Source organism: Belonocnema kinseyi, chromosome 4 (assembly GCF_010883055.1).
Source record: "Belonocnema kinseyi isolate 2016_QV_RU_SX_M_011 chromosome 4, B_treatae_v1, whole genome shotgun sequence".
In the NCBI taxonomy this organism is placed as follows: Eukaryota; Metazoa; Arthropoda; class Insecta; order Hymenoptera; family Cynipidae; genus Belonocnema; species Belonocnema kinseyi.
Genome location: NC_046660.1, coordinates 116,447,494 through 116,467,126, shown reverse-complemented (window position 1 = coordinate 116,467,126; position 19,633 = coordinate 116,447,494). Strand labels below are relative to the sequence as shown.

The window sequence follows — 19,633 nt, the reverse complement described above, 5'->3', positions numbered from 1 at the left end:
CCCACATATAATTAACGTCACTCTTAATTCAAGTCATGTCAAATTTCTCTCAGATTGTGTAACAATGCCCAAACGGGTAACACACAACAACTTCTTCCAGTCAGATTATTCTTCGGGGAGATCATACATCGCGAGAGCGCGCCAGCCGCCCACTCCCGTGCATTGGATCTCATGAGAGGGGGCGATGGTTGGGGCCCCCTCATCCCCACCTTTTTTTTTTTTTTTTTTTTTTTTTTTTTACCGTCGTCACTCGGCTTCGAGCCTTCCCATTAGTCGGACGTATTCCGCTCTAGTGTTTCTTTGTCTGAGCTTGCTCTCTTAGCCTAGGGAATTGCTCGAATAAAGACAAACATAAATATAGGAATCACTTCTATGTTCATCCATTTTATTTGAAACCTGCTCTTTTCAGAGTAACTTTTTAAACGTAGCAGTTTTGTTTGGGAGGAGAGGCCTGCCTGGTGCCTTTCGTTTGTCGATCCATCCTACTCCTCGTGCTAACTGCCGGCGCTCCAGCAGTCCGCCAGTTACCAGCCGGAGAAGTTAAGTCACAAACCTGGGGATTCGCATCCACCCTTTTCGACACATCAACGCCGCTCCGGCAGTCCGAAGACAATCAACTTAGATGGGTGGTTTGAATCCCAGGCAGAGGAGACGCCGCCGTGAGCAGGAGGACCTGCCAACCCCCTCGATCCGAAGGATACCGGTCGGTCCACGACCAGTCGCTGTTGGAACCTCAGGCCATCAGCGCCCATCAAGACCTTCGTTCTCCCACCAGAAGGTGGGGACTTTCGTCGTTGGAAGAAACCGGTTCCCATCCAGAGCCACGACCCGGAGCACACCATTAAGTCCCCCCCCCCTACTACCAGGGGGAGAATCACCTAGGAGGGCCTTGAAGCGGTGAAGGGAGAAACAGGCCTGGCAGTCACGGGCGCGAAAGACTTTAATACCAGTGGCACCCTTCCAGCACCGTGCCACGGTGTTATCCTTAAAGACGGACACGTACATTTTCGTCAACGTCCAGCACATCCCGGACGGATATGTACCCTCCACACGCAAAAAAATGGAGGACTTGAATATTAAAAAAGAGAATTCTGCCATAGCCGCATTCTGGAAGCGGCGAGATTTTTACCGGGACCTGGTGCGAAAGGCCGCCGAGGGGCACCGGCCGTGTGGCGGCTTGAAGGACGGGTGTCCCAACTATCAGTTCTACGGGAGGGACAGGCCTCGCTTGGCATACCCTAGGAGTTTGCAAAGCCGGTCGGCTATGAAGCGGAACAGGCAGAAAGGATCTTCATTGCCTCCAAGTTTCTTTAATCTAATTAACTCGTTGACAAGAAGTTAATAAATATTACTTGTCGGTCTCATGGCACCTGGCTGCAGAGGACCCAAGGATATGTCTATTTGGAGCCGTCACCACGCATCGCCACCTCTGAGTCATCCTCCAAGCAACGATATTGATTCTCCCGCTTCCTTCCTTTGTTCACCTCCCCACGACCCATTGCGACTTCCTAACCTGTCCTATTGCCTCGCACCGTTCATCTCCCTTAAAAAGATATACTGCTTCCTACAAATTTCACATTCTTCACCCTCCCCCACATAAACTTCCTACATCTCCCTCTCCTTTCCTCATGCCCCACTTTGTTCCTCTTCCTCCCTAAAATATATTAAGGCTTCTTAGCCTTCCTAGACATTTCACCTTTCTCACCCCCGTCCCCCAAATCCGTTACAGATTCTGGCCTCCTAACATTTAACCCTGTTCCTCTCTTCCGCCCCCCTCCCACGAAACGATAATATCCTTTTCAACTCATCCTTCCTCTTTTCCCCTCTTGAGCGAACCAAAGGCAGATCGTATCGAAATTAATAAATTAATCCATCAGCGGATAAAGTAATTTAGATTTCTTTGGAGTTAAATAAATATTTTCTCAGATACATAATTATTCGTTGAATTGGAAAAAAAATTTGTTTTTACATATACATGCGAAACCTTCGTTTAGTCTGTATGAAGTCAAAAGTTTCGGCAATAGTTCGTTAAAGCTGAAGGAGCTTTAACAAGAAAAAATTCACAATCACCAAATTACAGTTGTCGATGCTTTTACCTTTATCCTCGGGCACTGTCGCGTACAAGGCGAAGCAGATCGCCAGCGCGGGCCGTATGTAGTGTTATTTTTATAGGTTATTTTTCCCAAAAACGGTCAGCTAAAGTCTTGATCAGGTTAGGAATAATATGAAACATGCAAATTTTATAAAAAGTTTGTGATTAGAAAACGCTCTATTGCGTTTTTTTAGTTTGCAGGCACGATATCCTTCAAAATAATTGACAGATTGGTTGGACTTTCGTATATTTTTTTAGCGTTCTAAACTAAATGTCAAGTTCGTTAGCCAGCTATTTTGAATGGAAATTCAAAAAGTGAGCGCATTTTGAATATTTATGAGTCCACTTTTTTCAAGATTCAAAAATTCTTTGCATGGATATTCATAATATTCAAAACACGAACAATTTGTCATAATGACTTTTTTTAATAAAACCAAAAATTATCGGGGTTATACCATTTATAAAATTTAAAAAAAAACACATGAAAATGAACATTTTAAGCCAAATAACGCACGCTATGAAAAAAAGTCAAAAAGAGAAAAATGTTGCTTTTTGAATGCCCTACAAGATTATCATAACAAATTTCGAATGAACTCATATCTAACCCAACCCTGCTGATGGTTGGTAACCGTCTCAGCATAAAAGACTAACCAGATATGACTCTCGGTTGAAACTACCCCCCCCCCCCCCCCTCTAGACTCTCCACCCTAGACGCTTGGAGAGACTCTTTTAGTGAATTAAACGATGAGTAAATTCAATATTTGAAAAAACGACAGAAGTTGCAATAACATGTTTAATAAAAAAAGTTTATTTTAAAGAATGCGTATTTTTTAAACGATACAATAAAACTATGTCTGGTTTAATACCAAAGCATGTTATGAATTGTAATAATACACATTTATGGAAATGATATACAATTTGAGGGACAAATTCTAGTGCGAAGAACGAGATACGCGATGACAATTGAGAATGTATTCGTTAAAGCCGAAGGAGTTTTAACAAAAGAGAATTCACTATTATCAAATTACTGTTGTGAATGCTTTGATGTTTAGCTTTAAAAAGTCTGTGCACAAATGTGGTGAATATACAAAGACCGAGCGCATAGCGCGAGGTAAATACATTATCAAGCGCGAAGCGCTAGATAGACGTGTTATCAAGTGCGAAGTGCGAGAACCAACAGTCACGTGCCCTATGCGCGCTCAAATTTGCGAGCCGCTCGCGCAGCACATAATGCGAATGTGCCTGCGCTGCGGATTTTTTAAACGATAATTATGTATTTAGTGCAAATCTAAATCTAATATAGAATACTGTAGAAGAACTCGAAGATTGTCAATTAGAAAAATCGTCATCATGTTAGAATAATTAGATTAACGAAAAAAAATGTATAGGCAGAGTGCAAGAGTTCGAGGTTATGATTTACATATATTTGTTTTATGGCATTTTTTTCATGGGGGCTGAAAATCTGTGACGTAATTCAAGTACCACTCTTTATATTATTATGGTTTTTTTCGATATTAGTGCTCAGGGGCAAGCTCCTAACGCGATAGGGTTCTCAACTTATTTAAAAGTCCCAGTCACCCATTTGTCACTGTAGGTTAATTTGTCACTTTGGTCAACCCTATCTGACTCAGAGCGCATTCTCAGCCCTAATATCGGAAACAATCTGTCAGAACCAAACCAAATAAAACTTGCAACTAACGCAATCGTATTGGAATTTGGCAAGGTTTAGGATGGATGGTGGTAACGATTTCTCAAAAATATATTCTTTTCTATATTTCAGGAAATATTAATTTAGTAATTGAGCGTTGTGTGTTTTCGAAGAAGCCTGCGATTAAATAAAACAATAAATTCTACAAAAATAGGGTGACCATAATTGATTTTCGAAAAATAGGATAACAAGCTTTCAAAAATGAGGACACAGTAGGACAAAAATTTATGTACAAAGGGAAAAAGTAGGATAGAGAAGTTTGAAAACGATTCTCATCAATATCACAAATGCACACATATATATTTTTCGTATAGTAGGAATATTTAATAGCACTTTATTAAGTGAAATAAAGAAGAAATTGTAGGATTAAATTGAATGATAAAATTTTGTTCAAAAAAGGTACAACAGTTGAATAAAAATTAGAAGTTTTCATTTCAAAAATTCGGGTAAAAACCCGGACAAAGTAAAAAATCCTATAGGACAATTCACACAAGCCCTAAAATGAGGACATGTCCGGGTAAATCCGAATGGATGGTCACCCTATACAAAAAAGTCCTTTACTATTTTTACCTATCTCTTTCCAAACAGAGCAATAATTGTTGATTAGTGCCATTTGCTCACAGTGAAGAGAAATAAAAAGTGATTTAAAAAAACATTTGTTTTTTTAGTTAACTGAAATATTTAAACTATACGATATTACAATATACTTCACAAGTAGTGTTTAATTTTTTGAAAATCGAAAATCGGTTTTAATAATAAATTTGTGCTGATATCCTGCCGGTTAAAATCTATTTTAAGGGGTGGATTTCATGGTTCATAAGCTTGGATTGTTTGGATAACAGGCTTATGTGTTGATCAAGGTCGGTCAAAAGGGGTTGCGGTGCCAAGGGCAAGGACGTTTGGGACGAAACAAAAGAGAGATGGGGTGAGAACCTGTAGAGCAAGTTAAAGAAGACAGCATTTTGACCACTTGTTCAGTTACATCTTAACTACCTTTTTGAAAGATGTCAGATTTAATTGACCCAATTATTAAATTTGTTTGAATACCACTAACAGAAAGTAGGTACCAACAATATACAATTTTATTTTATTTTAAAGACTGCTTTTAAATTCGCTTCGAATCTTTAACTTATTAAAATTAATTCAAGTTCTTTGAACTAAAGTTACTTCAATCTGTGAATATAACAAAATTAAAGAAACTTTTGAACTGAGCACAGACACGAACCATCAAAAGTTCTTGTATTTCTGGAATTATAGGTAACAGAAATCTTGGATTATGTTTACAATACTATAATAGTTTGAACAAATTGAATTCTTGCTTTCTGCCTGGAATATCAATTAAAAATTATGTATAGGACAAGTATCTCAACTCTGCTTTAAGGACCCCTTATATGATTGTAGGTGTAGGCTAAAGAGTTGCTGTAGACTTGTAGCTTTGCACTTTGCAGAGTATCGCGAAGAATCGGTGTCGAAACATGGGATACTACCAGGGGAGCTGGGGAGTCGCCATGGTAACAGACTATAAGTTTTCCAACCTCTCATCAGGGCCGTCACTGGAGAGGGTGTCTGAAGAGGATAAGCATCAAGATATTCACTATTCTTAATGTCTTATGGAACAGTCATGAGTCGACGTATTTATTTATTACATCTGACAACGCAACACTGCCAAATCTCCCGAAATTTCAAAACTTTAATTTTGTAAATATCTTCTCAATTTGAAGTTTTCACTATGTTTCAGCAGGGGAAAAAACGGAGGAAAAAATACAGAACGTTAATTTATCAGGGGATAGACTAGGTCAATTCTCAGTGGCGGATTTACCATACAGAACTACATAGGATGCAGTCTAGGGCGGCAAAATCTGATAACTACTTGTCTTACAAAGGATTCAAAATCGAGAAGTTAATTTCTGTCAGTTTAAGGGCGGCAAATCTCTGTTAGCCTAGGGGCGGTAAATACATAAATCCGCCACTGTCGCTTCTGTAGTTGCTCATTCTTGTTACCGACGTTTACTGAAATTAAGCTTATGGCATACTAATCAACAACAAAAAATGTTACAATCACAGTTCAACCACAGTTGGACCAACTCTGGACATCGAAATTAGCGTGCAAAGTGTAAAATTGTCTGCAAAAAGCTTAATATATTTTTTGTGTGGCCCCATGTTAAGAACACTGGCATACGTATCACACTTACAATTTTTTTCAAAACCAACATTTAGCTCTGGCATAACTAAATTTAGTTGAAATGACAAGAATTACTTAGTAAAAAAGTTAAGGGGAATATAGTTAATTCAACTACAACAACCAACGAAACTAACGAAACCTAGTTTTATCAAAATTGACAGTCTGATTCATAATATTAAGATAGTGTAGTAATATTATAAAGATATATGGTAAAATATCTCTGATTTACCTTGCCATATCGCACTTAATCATCTTTTTAAAAATGTAAAAAAAAGGATATTTTTGCGATATTCCACCTATCATAAAAATTAAATATGTTTTCAAGATTATGCTGTTCAAAATTATGCTCCAAATTAAATATAGAGCACACACACACAAATTTTTATTTTACTTTTAACTATCAACATTCACGATGGACGATATACGATGATATTGTTATGAATTTTCGAATACTAATCACAAAAACTGCATGTTGAATAGGACTCGGATCCGACTCGAAACATGTTGGCAATTATTCAATAAAAACATTTAAAAACCTGCAAAAGGCCGAGAATGTTCATACTAAAATTACATATCTTTTAAAAATTGGTTTTGGAAAGCGATTAAAAATCAAATTTTTTATTATTTCCGAAAATAATAACATGCTACCGAGATATGGGAATACCGAATAAGCATAAAAAAGGTTTCATTCAAAAAATTAATCAGTTCTGAGAAAATCAGATTAAAGATCGCGATATCATTGTAGCATTCAGCAAATTATGACTACGTTAACATTTGAACTACAATTTTATTTTAAAAATCTTTTATCAATGAATAAGATTTTGAAAAAATTCTGTTACCACAATGTGTATTTGATAATTTAGGAAAATTTCATGCAACAATAAGCCCAGCTTCGATAAAAATGTGGGCGATCTAGTAGTACTGCACTGCCATCCTTGATTTACAGTCAATATTCTTGTATATTTGGAAGCTACACAGGTAATAGCATTTACTTTAGTGCATTATTGTACTAAACAAAAAATCTTCTGAATAATATAATATTAGAATCTAGATGACAGAATGACATAGGCTCTTTTTAGAATATTTTCGAACTTTCTAGAACACTTTAATGTTATAAAAGTGTGCCCGCTGCGTGGGCACATTCTCATCGAGCGCGGCTCGCTTCGCTGGCACGTTTCAGTTCGTCTAGAACGCGCGTCTGTCGGATCTTGATTAAATGATTAAATGAAACTTTTGCAAAAACATTTTCTTTAGATCCCAGTTCTTTTTATGTTTCTTCATATTCAGAATTTTTGACGAAATGAAGTATATTTAAAGATTAAATTGCTTAAAGCTTTGTAGACTTGATTTACGCATTCTCATCGTGCCACTTGCACTGCGCTTTCGATTTTCGTCAAATATTTTTAAATGTAGGTATGTTTATTTTTTTGAGCCACCTTACAATGCTACCTTTCTTCAGAATATTTTCCCTATCTCGCATTTTTCTGCTAAAATAGGAATTGTTTCTCATAGTATTTTGGAAATGGTCAAAAAACTCCAAGAAGTCTTCTTTTAAACTTTATTCGTATCTTGCGTCTTCTGACATAATATACACGCGAATTTTAATTGTAAAACGGGTTTGGTTCTGACCTTGACTTGGATGGCACATTCCCCCGCGGATCCTCTCATCTGTAACTACCACTGCATCGTAATTCTTGGAACACCAAAATCGAAATTGCTACAGTTAAAATTCACGTGTAGTAATCTTCGATTTTTGCATATCAATTTCGAAAAATAAATGCAACGCGATGAGTTATGTCGAAGAATGGAATAGTATTTTCGGTGGACAATACCGAAATGACAAGACCTATTAAAAAATCGATTTTGAGAATATTTTAGAAATTTTTCAAATCTGCATATAATTCCTTCTTAAGACTTTTTGATACATTTTTCATCTTATGGCTCAAAATTTGAATTTTTTCATAGTACAGTAGACTCTACGACACTACCCGCTACGAGACTTCTTATTTCCCGATTTCTTCTTCGTTCGCTTGCCCTCACTCCTTGTTTCATCTCACGCAAACACATACGCGGCCGGCTACGCCTACTACGCCGTACAGGGCTTGACTCAGGAGAGAGGGTTATCTGACACTTCCAGTTCGCTTCCCCTACAGCCTTGAAAACGAGAAGTGTCGTAGAGTCTACTTAACTTTCGATTATTAAGACCAAAGTATCAAGTCTTATCAAAAAATGGTTTTAAAAAAACTAGAATTTGCGACTCATAAAACTAAAAAGACGAGTACTATCAGAAACTAGTTTAAAAAATTGTAGATACTTCGAAAAGCTTTAATTCTTCTCTCAAATTTTTTTAACGTAACTGTCGCTTATGAACTCGTTCTTGATTTTCGGCTTCAGTTAATTGTAGAATAAAATAATCAATTGAAAAAATCATTTATTTCATAACTATAACTTTGTTAATTTATGTGCAATATTTATGTGCGAAATGAACGATTTTTTTTATTTCTACGAGACCTTTTTTAGTCCCAGGTCTACTTTTGGTTAAGTTTATTGATGAAAGATTTCACAACTATTTTAATTTATAGCAAAATACTGAATACCCGTTAGCGTACGCCAATCATAGTGTAATTAACTTTCACTTAAAATACAGCACAATGTTCTCGAAATATAAAAAGTCACTTTTATATGTACCGACAATTTTGAAATTGTAAAATAAATTTTTAGGCGCAAAGAGAAATCAATGGAATAAAAATAAGGGCAAAAATTTACTCTTTAAACAGATTTTTTTTGTAATTCGTTGATATATTTTTATATTGTGAAAATTTGGTACAAAAAAAACGGCATTAAAGTATAAACACTTGCGAGAGTTAAACTCACAATTCATTGCTTACTTTCGAAATGAGTTATTTACAACAGCTTACAAGTTAAACTATACTTTTTTGAATGTTTATTAAAGCTGTCTGTCCTATTAATTTTTCTATTTAGAATTTGAAGTAGACATGCTAACTTTAGGTCTTGTATATTCTAAAATCACTATCTCATAGATTATCAAAAACTTTTCTCCACTTTTTCCCGTGTTGGGACGATAGCATTTTAAACAGTATGACGTAAAAATTGAAATTGGACCCTTTTTAATGCATAATTTTACACGTACGATAAAATTGATGATTCTTAATTAATTTAAAGTTATGCACGTTTAAAATTTTATAATTAATCCATTTTAAGTCATTTAAATTCTATTTCCCGCAATATTAACAAATGCTCAGTTAAAATTTGTTTTGTTTTTTCTACATAGTTCACTAAAATTGCAGGTTGTTGAATTTGAACTGTTCCAATTTAAACGATTTCTATTTTTTAATTTTTAATTTTCTAAATTGTTTTAAAATTGTGCAGGTTATCTTAAAATTGTCAGAACTATCATGGAGTTAGTAAAAAATGTATTTAATGTTAAACTTCTGAAGTTTAAAATCGTTCAATTTAGAAGACTCCAATTTTTCAAATTTTAACAATTCTCCGAACATAAATGAGGTTTTAAAATTTTCTTAACATTCCAAGAACCTACTCTCACTATGCAGAAAATTGAATTATCATGCACTCTCTGTACCGGTACTTGATTATAAAAATATAACAGACGAGTCATATCAATTTTACAGGATTCTGCCATGTTACATGTTTTATTGGTTCTAGGTTACATGTTCACCCGATAGTTTCTGGTCACCCCACTTTAAGGTCAGACTTACACTCATGTGCCCCCCCCCCCCCCCTGTCCGCCATGGTTCCTTCATTCAATCCCTTTTTCTCTATATTCCTGTCTTCGTCCTCATGACTAACTATTTGTTTCTCTTTCGCGCTTTCTCTTTTTCTCTCGTTCACTCACGTTCTTTCTCTACGTTTCTATGGTGTGCACTCACCACTATTTGTAAGTCCCGCTGGACGAGGACTGACTCGAGTAGGGTTAAGTTCATCTCGATCCCTTCAATGGAGATTCGCCAGCGTTGGGAGCCGTTATTTCGATTCGCGTATGCATGATATTAGGGCGTTGCACCCCTACGGGCCTAGAGCGAGACGCGACGAAACGCGAATTGAAACCCCCCGAAGGAAAGAATGACAAACACCTCGGGTGAGAGGCTACTCGCTACACCGATTACTTACCGGCGTTCGTACTGTGACGCAAACGTCGCGCTCTCTTTCTTCTCTCTTAGGAGAATAATCCTTCTCCGTCTAACGCACCCCGCGAACCCCGCGATATCGATTACACCGCACATGTCTCGTCGCGGACGGCGTCCTGCAGATCCGATGCATAGCATGCGCCGCGCCGCCTTGTCACCTGGTAATGTGAGGATCGGGGATTCACACTGATTGGCCCTGCCACTGTATACCACAGTGCGATTATGTGATATGCCCTATGGGGCTACAGAAGACCGTTGTGGGTGTCAATTTGGCTTACTGAATGGTTACAGAAACCAGACATCACAATTTAAGTGCTTTCTTAGGAAATAGCGAGAATACCAGGTCATTTGGAAAATTTTACATTATTTTCGGGGTTTAAAAAAGCTGATTAGTATATACTTTAACATAAAAGTCTTGAACTTAATGTACAAAAGTTAACATTGTGGACGAAGTCGCATGCGTAGTACGAAATACGCGATAGGAATTTGTTCGCTAAAGCCGAAGTAGCATTTAAAAAACAGAATTCACAATAGTCAAGTCATAGTTGTCCATGTTTAAACCTTTAATTTTAAAAGGTGCACAATTGTGGGAGAAATGCAAAGATCGAGCGCGCAACGCGAGGTAAATACGGTTGCTATACAATCGAACTAAATCTCGATTCACCTAAATGTCATTTCAACTAAAACTATATAGTTTGTGCACAGCGGATGGTTTTGCTCCAAAGAGGGTCGTGTGCGTAGTTTGAAAGCAGGATGCGATGACTAAGTTGTACCAAAAATATACGGTTGGCGGCGTGGCAGGTAGGTTCCGAATCATCGATAAAGAAAAACTGACAATAATTTTTAAAATAATAAATGTAATAAAGTTGAATAAAACTATCAGTTGTTTTTAATTTAGTAAAGTGAAATTGGACAAATATAAAGGTAATTAAATAAGTTCAAAAATATTTACAGTAAGTGAAAAGTGACCGGTTAATAAAAAGTGTTTTTTTTTTTTCGCAATTTTTCATTTTGATTCGCCGTGAATGATTTTCGGTATGGGGTTATAATTTTTTTTTGTTTATTTTAAATTTACGAAATGTATTGATTTTTATTAGGATTTGTGCACGAAAAACGAATGTCATTCATATTTTCTGGAGCAGTACTTTAACTGCTACATTTGAAACTATATTGTTATAATTATAGTAAAAAAAAAAGTTGAGGGAATCTTTAACAAATTTTTTGTATTAATTTTTCATTATAACTTAAGCACATATAACTGCGTTTTGAAAAATAATAAAACTTCACATATAATAGTACTTTTTAAATTTGGAAACATTCAAAAAGTGTAAAAAATTTTTTTTTAAATCTAAAACAGAAATAAACTGGAATTTGATTTTTTTAAATGATATATATTTAACATTATATTTATTTATGGATTCGATAAGTTGCAACATGATAAAATAAAGTCAATTACAAATAGTAGAAAATTTAAGAATGAATGCATGCTTTAAAAAAAGGAACATTATTAAAAGTAGTAAATGAACTATTGCAGTAATTACTATCAGTTTGATAAATAATACCTTGTAATTGATAAAACGATGTTAAATTCATGCTTTGCAGAAATAAAAGAAGATAAAAAAAGCATTTGGCGGGCCTATTATTATATTTATATAATAAAAATAAGTGCGCCAACAGATACAAAAAAGAAGAAAATAATGAAGTAATATATTGCAGACACGCCAAAAATGTTTTTGTCATAGAAAAAATAATATTTATAAATGTTAAAATCCCTTAAAACCTTATAGTTCCTATAAAATCCTTCTAAATCTTCTGAAAATACCCATAAAAGAAGAAAGAAAATTCCCATCAAGGACGACATTCGAATACGAAAAAAATCGCCACCGGAAATGATCATTTGCGTAACATGAGGCACGCATCCAGAGAAGTGGCTGGAGTGGGGCGGTCTTAGATAAGTTTCTTATTAGCAGTCAAATATTTATTTATAAAAAATAGCGCTCAGAAGCGGAATGACTCACCAAACGACCTGATAAAAAACTTGCAGACTCGTCCTAAAAGCCATTAACCCATTTTTCTGAAATATTTGCAGTGATATAAAAGGATTTCAACCAATTTCAAGGGAATTTATAGAATTCCCAATGATTTTTATTATTTTAAAAAAATCTCAAAGGTTTTAAATATTTTCAGGACATTCAAATGATTTTATGGCAGTCGAAGGGATTGCACAAGAGCCAATGAAGTGATTAGCTATTATTTCAAATATTTTAAGTGATTTTTGACGGATTTCAATAGATACACAAAAATTCTAAACATTTTATAATATTTCTATAATCTGCAAAGAATTTTACAAAGATGAGGCGATTTATAGGATTTTAAAGATTTAAAGATAATTGCGAATACCTCGGTTAATCTGCGTTTTAAAAGAATTTCCTTAAATTTCGAAAGATTTGAAAAGATTTCATAGGATTTATAAGACTTGAGAATATTGAAAGGATTCCAATGTATTTAAGAGAATTTCAGAGATTTACCAATAATTCAAACGACTTTTAAGAGGTTTTATAAGATTTCGGAGCATTTCAGTACTTCTAAAGGATTTTAAAGACTTTTAATAAGGTATTTTAATCAATTTTTCTGGGCCTCAACGGATTTCATAGGGCTTCAAATATTTCAAGATATTGAAAGGAATACCATCAGATTTCATGTAACTTCACAGGATTTCAACGGATTTTATATTATAATGGATTTGAAGGAGTTTATTCACAAGAATTAAGGGATTTCAAAGGATTTAAAAAGTTTGAAAAGATTTTAAAACATTTCTATTAGATTTCGAGAACTTAAAAGGTTATTTTAAGAGATTAGAAGGGCATTTTAAAAGATTACCAAGGATTTATAAGCTCCTACAAAATTTCCAGATTTTTAAAAAGATTTCAAAGAATTTGACACATTTTGGGTATTTCCAAGGATTCTAAAGATTTTAAGTAATTAACAAAATTGTATGCGGTTTTCAACAATTTACTAGACTTACAGAAGTTTTCGAAGGACTTTATAGGAACTATAAGGTTTTAAAGGATTTTCACATTTCTAAATATTATTTTTTCTATTACAAAAACATTTGGCGGGTCTGCAATATATCACTTCATTCTTTTCTTCTTTTTCTTGTATCTGTTGGCGCACTTATTTTTATTATATAAATATAATATTAGGTCCGCTAAATGCTTTTTTTCTCTTCTTTTATTTCTGCAAAGCATGAATTTAAAATCATTTTATCAATTACAAGGTATTATTTATTAAACTGATAGTAATTACCGCAATAGTTCATTTACTACTTTTAATAATGTTCCTTTTTTTAAGTATGCTTTCATTCTTAAATTTTGTACTATTTGTAATTGACTTTATTTTATCATGTTACAACGTATCGAATACATAAATAAATATAATGTTAAATATATATCATTTAAAAAAATTAAATTCCAGTTAATTACTGTTTTAAAAAATCAATAACTTTGTCAATTTTGACCACCATACCTTCAAAGTTGACCTCCAAACACCACCGAAGGACCACCGAAGGACCACCGAAGGACCACCAAACGATTCCATATAAAAAAATCAGCTATTTTAGAGTTGGGGCGGCGACTTCACGGGCTTTACAAATTACCATAAATTAGCATTATATAACCATAATCTTCCAGCAAATTTTGGATACCTTCTAGGGCAGCGATTCCCAACTTTTTTCGCTCATTCTGGGGAGCAGTAGGGCCGCCACCCTCAATTTTTTTTCATAATATTTAAACCCAAAGGGGACTCTTGACTGTCTGTGATGCGCGCATTCGCTGGCTTGCCGCGCTCGACCTTCCAATTGTAAAAAAATTAAAGCCGATTAGTAAATAGGGAAATTATAGTAAAATATTCATTAGCGAATTTTAATAGACAGCGTTAGATTTTATGGATGATGACGAGAACATTAAAAAAAGATAGAAAAAAAATCAGTTAATAACTTCAAAAGTTATTGCACTTTTTTTACGCTGCAAAGTTGTTCAGTAATGGATTTGCTCGGACAAATTTAGTGCAAATATTAACCGATTTTTATGAACTTTTTTTCCATATTTCTAAAATTATATCACGAAATTGATTCAGCTTATTTAAATTTAATTGTTTCATACCTTTATGACTTCAGTTATTGTAACAGGTCTCAATCTCAGAACAATGAAAGACATTCATGCTCGGTCAACAAAAGTAGTCCCATGCTCAGAGCGGGGACCCTGCCTTGGAGCCTACCGAGCTACTCGGTCCGGGGTGGTAAACTCCTACCGTCGGGTAGCTACCCTACCCAGACTAGCAGTTTGGGAAACGCTGTTCTAGGAAACCTTACATTTACGGTAATTTTGCATTTTCCCGTAATTTATGTTTTTAAGAATTTTCGCAAATTTTCGCTAATTTTTCCATAAATTTCCAAAAATCTCGCGGTTTGTTTTAACTTTTTTATCAAATCAAAAATTTTCTGCATGTGTTATTAAAAAAATAACATGCGTCAAGTGCAGAAAGTACACGGATAAACCTTTTTCTGCAATATTTGCTAAAAATCAGACTAGATTTTACTATTTTCAGTTTGCAAGGGAGGGTCATAGCGGAACTTTTGTAATATTTACTACTCCGAACTACAAAATTGATTGGAATAAAATTTCAAAATGTTACATTTATTTCTACAGAAGATTGCAATATTTGCAAAGGACTATAGTAACGTCGAGAGACCAACGTACTGATTTAGTAAGCGACTTAGTAAAAATTGGTGTAAGATTAGCAGACGAAAAAAAAAGCCCAACATGCGCCGCGTCGCGTTGAAGGTTACGATACGTATTCTTTACACGAGTATACGACGTAAATGCAGACTTATTTGTTAGGGGATGTCTAACTGTTTCACACTATTATATTTATTTAAATTTGCAATTGTACAGTAGACACGATTATATATAGTTTATACATTATTATATACATGCAAGAATATTATATTTTAAGTTGAAACAGAAAAATGTGATTAAAGTAAAGCTAGTGGGAATCGAACACGGGTCTCCAACGCGGCAGCATGGCGATATTCCTCGGCTAAACTGGATAATGAGATCCAGAAATGTATCGCCCTTATGAAGTAAATGCTAGCACTCAAATTGATTTCCTTTAAATTATTCACTAATTGTTCACAGTGATGGCATTTTAAAAATTCTAAGCACTATATCTTAACGCAATCAAATATCCTAATATCGAGGTTGAAAAATAATTGCTCTCTGTGGAAAATTTGTTTTTCGATTGTAACTTTTCGAATTATCCTAATTTATTGTAATAAGGATCTTTGCATCAAACCAAGTTGAGTGATTCATAAATTTAAGGAATTTCAGTAGAGCGTTGGTCGGCTGACATTGTTTACGCTTGGCTTCTCTCGGTCCAACGCTAGGCAAGCTTACTAAGTCACTTACTAATATTCGAGAACGATCTTCCGAATTTGTCTTACTCCATAATACAACAAATAGAAAGTGTGATAGAATAATTCATATTCCTATAGACAATAGCAATTCCTCTTACAAATTTAGTCTGTTATGTTATTGTAGGTACTTATTATTTTTACTCTTTTTATATCATTTAATTATGTCTCTACTAATTTATCCTATCTAGGATTTTACTATAAAAAATACTAAGACTAAGTATTATTAATAGGAAAATTTCATATAAAAATAGCATAGCTTACGATTATTGCATTAAAATATACGAATTATCGCCTTGATCCCTCGATTGTAACTTAATTTAGTAATTTTTTCAGTGCAAAGTTTCTCAGGGTAGACAGTTATAACTCTTGTGAAGTTTACAGTAGATAATTGCCATAATTCTATCTTTAGCTCGTCTTAGGGTCATTTCCGTCTCGCCTCTGGCTTGCACAGCAAACTACACAATCGTTTGTAACTGTCTGCTTGCCGCACTTTTTGCACAACACACTGTTTTCCAGCACGGCCTGAAAATTTGTCATTATTAAAGGTACAAAACATCCTTCAATGATGCGACCTGTGCATCTATTTCAATAAATGAGAAATCGAGTTCTATAATTGTATTCGGTTCCAGTTTTAGACATCGTTAATAAATTATTGAAGTTGCCTTGACGGACCGAAAGGAGCTTCTACAAAGTACCTTTAAAGACCTCACGGAGTCCCCCTTCGGTTCCTTCTTAAAAAACTGAACAAAAAAACAGAAAGATCAACTTTTAAATTGTTGAAATTCGGATTCTACGTTGAAATGTCTATTAGAAACTCGCGAAGTAATCGCAATACTTTTTTTTGCAGCATTAAAGATTTTTAAAAATGTCATTAATTTTTGCTGAAGGTGACTTCAAACGCATCCATAATAGCTTAAGTAGTATGTTGCGCGCGAAGTTTAAAAACAAAATTCAAAAGTGGCAAATAAATGTTAATAAATATATGTAATGATTTATATGTCTAATTTTACACAAATTTAATATCTTCTCCGATAAGAATAATATGAAAAATGAGAATTTAAACAAATCGTTTACCTTTAATCCTGAAATCTCGTCTCGTGACCTCAAGGACACTGCTTGTCTGCTCTCACTTACATCGCAGCGTTGTTTTTATGGAGAATAGATATAAGGAGAGCAATCTGTAATGTATGGACTTCACCAAAAACGGTCACTCTTCTGTTGCCAGAAGTACGCACACACTCCAGTGTAAAATCACACTTACGCATAGTTCAAAACTTTCCGGCGTGGCGTGCCAACCGCACTTTAAAAAATATGGCCGCCTTCATTGTTTTGTTTTGACAGGTCTTTTGACCAATTACATAATTAATAATCAGACAGGATTTTGTGAAATGTTTGTGGAATAAAAAATTATTCGCCATGGAAGAGGTAGGTAGTATATTTATGAAATCTCAAATTACTTTTACCAACACTATGCGTGCGACAGATATTCGATGCGTTCGTAACAAAAACAATAAACATACAACTTATACCACTCTGAAAGTCTTGTACACTATAAACGTGAAACCATACTTATTGAAAACTTTCGCTTTTAGACAGCGGTTTTTAATTTTAACACCCTTGCCTTTATTCACAAACTATTAATTGTTCAATCATTATTTATTTATATTTGACTCGCGTTCACATCGGCGGCCATATTTTTTAAAGTGCGGTTGGCACGCCACGCTCGGGAAGTTTTGAACTATACGTGAGTGTAATTTTGCACATGTGTGTGTGCGTACTTCTAGCAACAGACAAGTGTTCATTTTCAGTTCCACTAGTATGGTCTCCTTATATCTATTCTCCATGGTTGTTTCTTTGGTTTCCAGTGCGAGGCGCTAGCAACCAGACAAAATTCTTAAAGTTACCGACGGAACGCTTATTAACTGCTACTCATGGACATAGGAAACACGGGACTAGGCATGCCATCCTAACTTGAGCGAGCGGAGTTGAATCCACGGGAGAGGGGAGAAATCCATGAGTGGGGAGAGCCGCCATCTTACGATGAGCCATTTGATTATGCGCACGAGCATTTTTGCCGACAAACTGTGAATGAAAATATAAACATGTGGGCGCCGCCATGTTTGTCGCGGGACATCAAAATGTGGCGGACCTCCCCCCTCACGGCATCACCCCCGCAATGGCATGCCTAGTCCCTTGTTTCCTATGTCCATGCTGCTACTAAAAGAAGATGAAGCCACCTTCGGCCCATGTAAATGGCAGGTATTTCATTTTTTCAGGTTTTTAACGCTGCAAGAAAAAGTGTTCCGATTACTCCTTGAGTTTCTAATGAAAATTTTAACGTAGAATCCGAATTTCAAAAATGTTAAAGTTGGTATTGCTGTTTTATTTAGTTTTTTAAAGAAGGAACCGAAGGGGGACTCATTTGGGTCTTAAAGGGCATGTCATACTTAGAAAATTATCGATTTTACCAGTTTTAGGTTTCGACGGCTTTTTTTCTTTAATAATCAATATTTTGTCTTAAAAATTTGGGACATGATAGCGACCATGATAACGGACGTCCCCACACACTTTTTTTTGTTTAATTCAAAAAAGTTTTAATTTAGCAAAATCTGATTAATTTGCATAGCGCTTAGGAATCAGTATCAATTTTACCAGTTTTAGGTTCCGACGGCTTTTTTTCTAGAAATTTGGTCTTAAAAATTTGGGAAATGATAGCGAACATGCTAACGGACGTCCCCGCACACCTTAATATTTCTTTTTCAACAAATTTTTTGATATTGCTAACAACATGTGTATATTTGGAGGTTATGTATGTTACAATTTTCCTGTGCGTTACTTCCAAACTACACAATATTTTTGGCCGAAAACTTTGGACTTACAAATAAACATAGTAACTAATTTCCCGGAACTGATCTCGTTTGCAGGCAATCAAAAAAGTTTATTTCATAAATAATTTCCCAGTGGCGAAAAATTGAACATTAGTTTCAAAGTTTCATGCTGTTTCGTACGCCCTCTACGCCGAAAATTTCAAAATTTATCTATCTACATTACCAGCTAGGCTGGTAAGATATTTTATTACACCCATGGACATAGGAAACAAAAGACTAGGCATGCCATTGCGTGGGTGATGCAATGAGGGGGAGGTCCGCCACCTTTTGATGCCCCGCGACAAACATGGCATAATGAAAAAATGGCACATCGTAAGATGGCGGCTCTCCCCACTCATGGAATTCTCCCCCGTCCCGTAGATTCAACCCCGCTCGCCCAAGTTAGGATGGCATGCCTAGTCCGTGTTTCCTATGTCCATGATTACACCATAATTATTCTAAAGTGCTTACCGACAGAATCGGTACGATAGATACTTGCATTATCGGAATAACAGAGAGCTAAAAATCACCCTAACCACAAAATAATACACATGCATAAAATTTGGTAATTAGCACAATAACAGTTTTTTGTTATTATCCCTGAAAAAAAAGTCCGGGGACGTCCGTTATGATATTTTATAGCATCTCCGAATGCAGTTTTTAAAAATTTTCATTTTTGTGGAAAAAAAACCGTCGAAATTGTACCCGATTGACCACACGACAAAGTATCACATGCCCTTAAGGGTACTTTGTAGAGGCACCTTTCGGTTTCTTGGGTCCGCCAGGGTTACCGATGTATTTACGGCGTTACAAATACATCGCACTCAACTCAAAGCTCATTCAAATGTATGATTACGCATGTGCTGTCCTTTATCTTCACAGAGTATGCATTGACATGAAGGGTAAATGGACAAACTTCCTTTAGAATTCATATAGTTTACGTTTAATCTCACGGGGCATTGCTACACAACTATTCATGACATTATGTACTCCTGGAACAGAGCTCAGTCTGCTCTGCTTACATATTATATGTATGAAGATACATATTTGTGTTTTTATATTCGAATAAATAAAAATCCTAATAGCAATAACTGTAAAATAAATTTTTCTCGAAATTGCCTCAGCTGGCTTCTTTTTTTGTTCGC

The 19,633-nt window shown here is 35.3% G+C and overlaps 1 protein-coding gene across 2 annotated transcripts in view; it reads right to left on the bottom strand.

Moving 5' to 3' along the window:
• Positions 1-10,096, bottom strand: part of LOC117170723 (caskin-2) — a 275,083-nt gene extending 264,987 nt beyond the window's left edge. Inside the window, exon 1 of one of the 2 annotated variants that reach the window (XM_033357742.1) lies at positions 9,891-10,096. Coding sequence is in view for 1 of the 2 variants with exons in the window: in XM_033357739.1 (XP_033213630.1) it covers positions 7,612-7,630 (19 nt within the window). In the remaining variant the exon portion in view is untranslated. Of the gene's footprint in view, positions 1-7,611; positions 7,676-9,890 lie in introns of those variants that run through there. The other variant, XM_033357739.1, reaches the window with a different exon arrangement.
• Positions 10,097-19,633: the final 9,537 nt, after the last annotated feature.